General features: G+C 38.5%; 1 protein-coding gene across 1 annotated transcript; it reads right to left on the reverse strand.

Moving 5' to 3' along the window:
- Positions 1–199: 199 nt before the first annotated feature.
- LOC107712649 (nuclear factor 7, brain-like) lies at positions 200–1468 on the reverse strand (the record flags this gene model as incomplete). Its single annotated transcript, XM_016517960.1, has 3 exons — positions 1073–1468; positions 623–718; positions 200–273 (listed from the first exon to the last, which is right to left on the reverse strand). Coding segments are annotated over exons 1-3 (566 nt in total), but the record flags the coding sequence as incomplete, so codon positions are not given.
- Between the last annotated feature and the right edge of the window lie 898 nt (positions 1469–2366).

The following is a 2366-nucleotide window of genomic DNA, read 5'->3' on the forward strand; positions in this document are numbered from 1 at the left end:
GTTGTTTTGTGCACAAACAATGAAGCTAAATTCAGTTGTCACCTTAAGAAAGCAGGCATCGCTGGCTTTCATCATGTCCTCCGTGTCTTTGATTGTGTGTGAAAGAGCTGAGATGTGTCTGTTCATCTCCTCCAGCTTCTCCTTCATCATCTGCTGCTTCTGCTCCTCTTCCTCCCTCAGTGCAGTGATTCTAGCTTCTTCTTCATCTCTGAGAAACTGATGAAGCTTCTCAAACTCCTCTTTAATCTGACGCTCTGTGTGCTCAGCTTGAGACTGAAATCACATCACATTCACTTCAGTCAGCTCTGCATTAACACTCACTCCACTAATGTCCATCATAAACTCTGTGAATGTTTGACTCTCAATATCCTCACCTTGATGTGTTGAACTGTTTTATTACACTCTGCTTTCATTTCTTCTGCATGTTTGAGCTTGTTTTGTAAAGATATCAGTGCTGTATTCAGTTCCTCCTACAAGTTAAGATGGAAATCTGTTAAACTTAAGTAGCTAAGAGCTTTAGTATGTTTGGAAGTAGGGCTGCACGATTAATCAAATGCGATTGTCATGCGCAATTTGTTAGTAATGCCGGTTCTGTAATCAGCAGGAAATCATCATCACTCACCTTGATGTGTTCAACTGTTTTATCACACTCTGCTTTCATTTCTTCTGCATGTTTGAGCTTGTTTTGTAAAGATATCAGGGCTGTATTCAGTTCCTCCTACAAGTTAAGATGAAAATCTGTTAAACTTTAAGTAGCTAATAAATTTTAACTATTTTTGGATGTTTTTTCATATGATTTGCTAAATGTATTTATATATTTTTTTTTTCAATTTGTAAAGGATGAACAGTCAGCATTCTTGTGTCAAAACAATATTTGATCAGTAAAAATGATCCAAGCTTGGCAATGCTTAGGAAGCTTCTATTTGATCCATGGCTTAATGGATGTCAGAAGGTTAAAATCTTTGCTTTCAAGAAGGAAATGAATAGGAATAAACAGAAGGCGAAGGACTAAGATTCACAAATTCTGCAGTTTCTCAGAAATTCTGTAAAATATTTCAGAAATGTATCTCACCTTGTGAGATGAAAGCACTTCACTGATGGGTCTGAATGTGTGATTGACGTGTTTCTCTGAGTCTCTGCACACTAAACACACCGGCTGTTTGTCCTCCAGACAGAATAGTTTGAGTTTCTCACTGTGTAAACTGCAGATCTCCTCAGATCCTGATGAGCGCCTCTCGTTTCGCTCCTTTATCAGTGAATCACACAAGTTTTTTAACGCTAGATTACGTGGAGGCTGGTGTTTTGAGGATCTTCTTCTGCAGACAGGACACTCCTGAGTTTTCTTGATTCTCCAGAACTGTTGAAGACACTCTTTACAGAAACTGTGACTGCAGGACAGAATAACAGGGTCCTTGAAGATTTCACAGCAAACTGGACAAGACAGCTCTTCCACAGATTTTGAATCCATTTCCTCTTCTTCTGCAACGATCTACAATTTACTTTAACTTTCTGAACTTTACTTTGAAAAGTAAATAACAATTATAATTACAATCAAAATCTATTTCGTGCAACAAACTTCTCAAAAAATCCTCACTTATAGTGTCCTCCTTTGATGCACAGCACTCTTTTTAGCTTTCAGTAAAGGAGAAATAATAAGACTAACGTTAGTCATTTCCTGGGTAAAGGTTGTGAGAGGGTGGCGTTTCTGATTAGACTTTGGACCATTTGAACACAGACTGAATGTATAATTTTATATTAACTTTATTTGTGCTTTCATCTCCTGGACTCAGTGAACTGGAAAAATTATATATATATATCAAACTAAAGAAACTATATGGAGAATAAAATATGTTAGTAATTGAAAGAGAATTAAATCATATATATTAATTTTTACTAAAATGTTAAATTATAATAATTAATAAATAATTATTAACAACAAGTTCTCTTTCAAACATACGTTTCGGTGTCTCACTATGGGATACGCCCCTTCCGCGTATTCCTAGAAGCCCTATTACATTACGCCAGCCCCAATTGGCTGGCAGACGTGACGTTGTGTCTGGGAGTGGCCTCCCCACCCCTCAGTATAAAGGGCACGACACAACGTCACTACGACATTCAAAAACCTCTTCTCGCTTCACACCAGAAGCCTACAAATTAGGTATACTTTTAACGAACTCCTGGACGAACGACTGGCCTCCACGCCGTTTTTCGCCTGACTCCTTCAATTTGCATTCCAGACGATTGCAAGGACTGTTCGATTTTACGATGGCTGCAGCAATGCAGACTGTCCTGGCTAGTGAGGGAGATGCTGTGCGACTTTTTTCATGCGGGAACAAAATTTCATGCAAGGACACACACCAGGCTGC

This window comes from Sinocyclocheilus rhinocerous, unplaced genomic scaffold (assembly GCF_001515625.1).
Source record: "Sinocyclocheilus rhinocerous isolate Xijiao unplaced genomic scaffold, SAMN03320098_v1.1 scaffold28130, whole genome shotgun sequence".
Classification (NCBI taxonomy): domain Eukaryota; kingdom Metazoa; phylum Chordata; class Actinopteri; order Cypriniformes; family Cyprinidae; genus Sinocyclocheilus; species Sinocyclocheilus rhinocerous.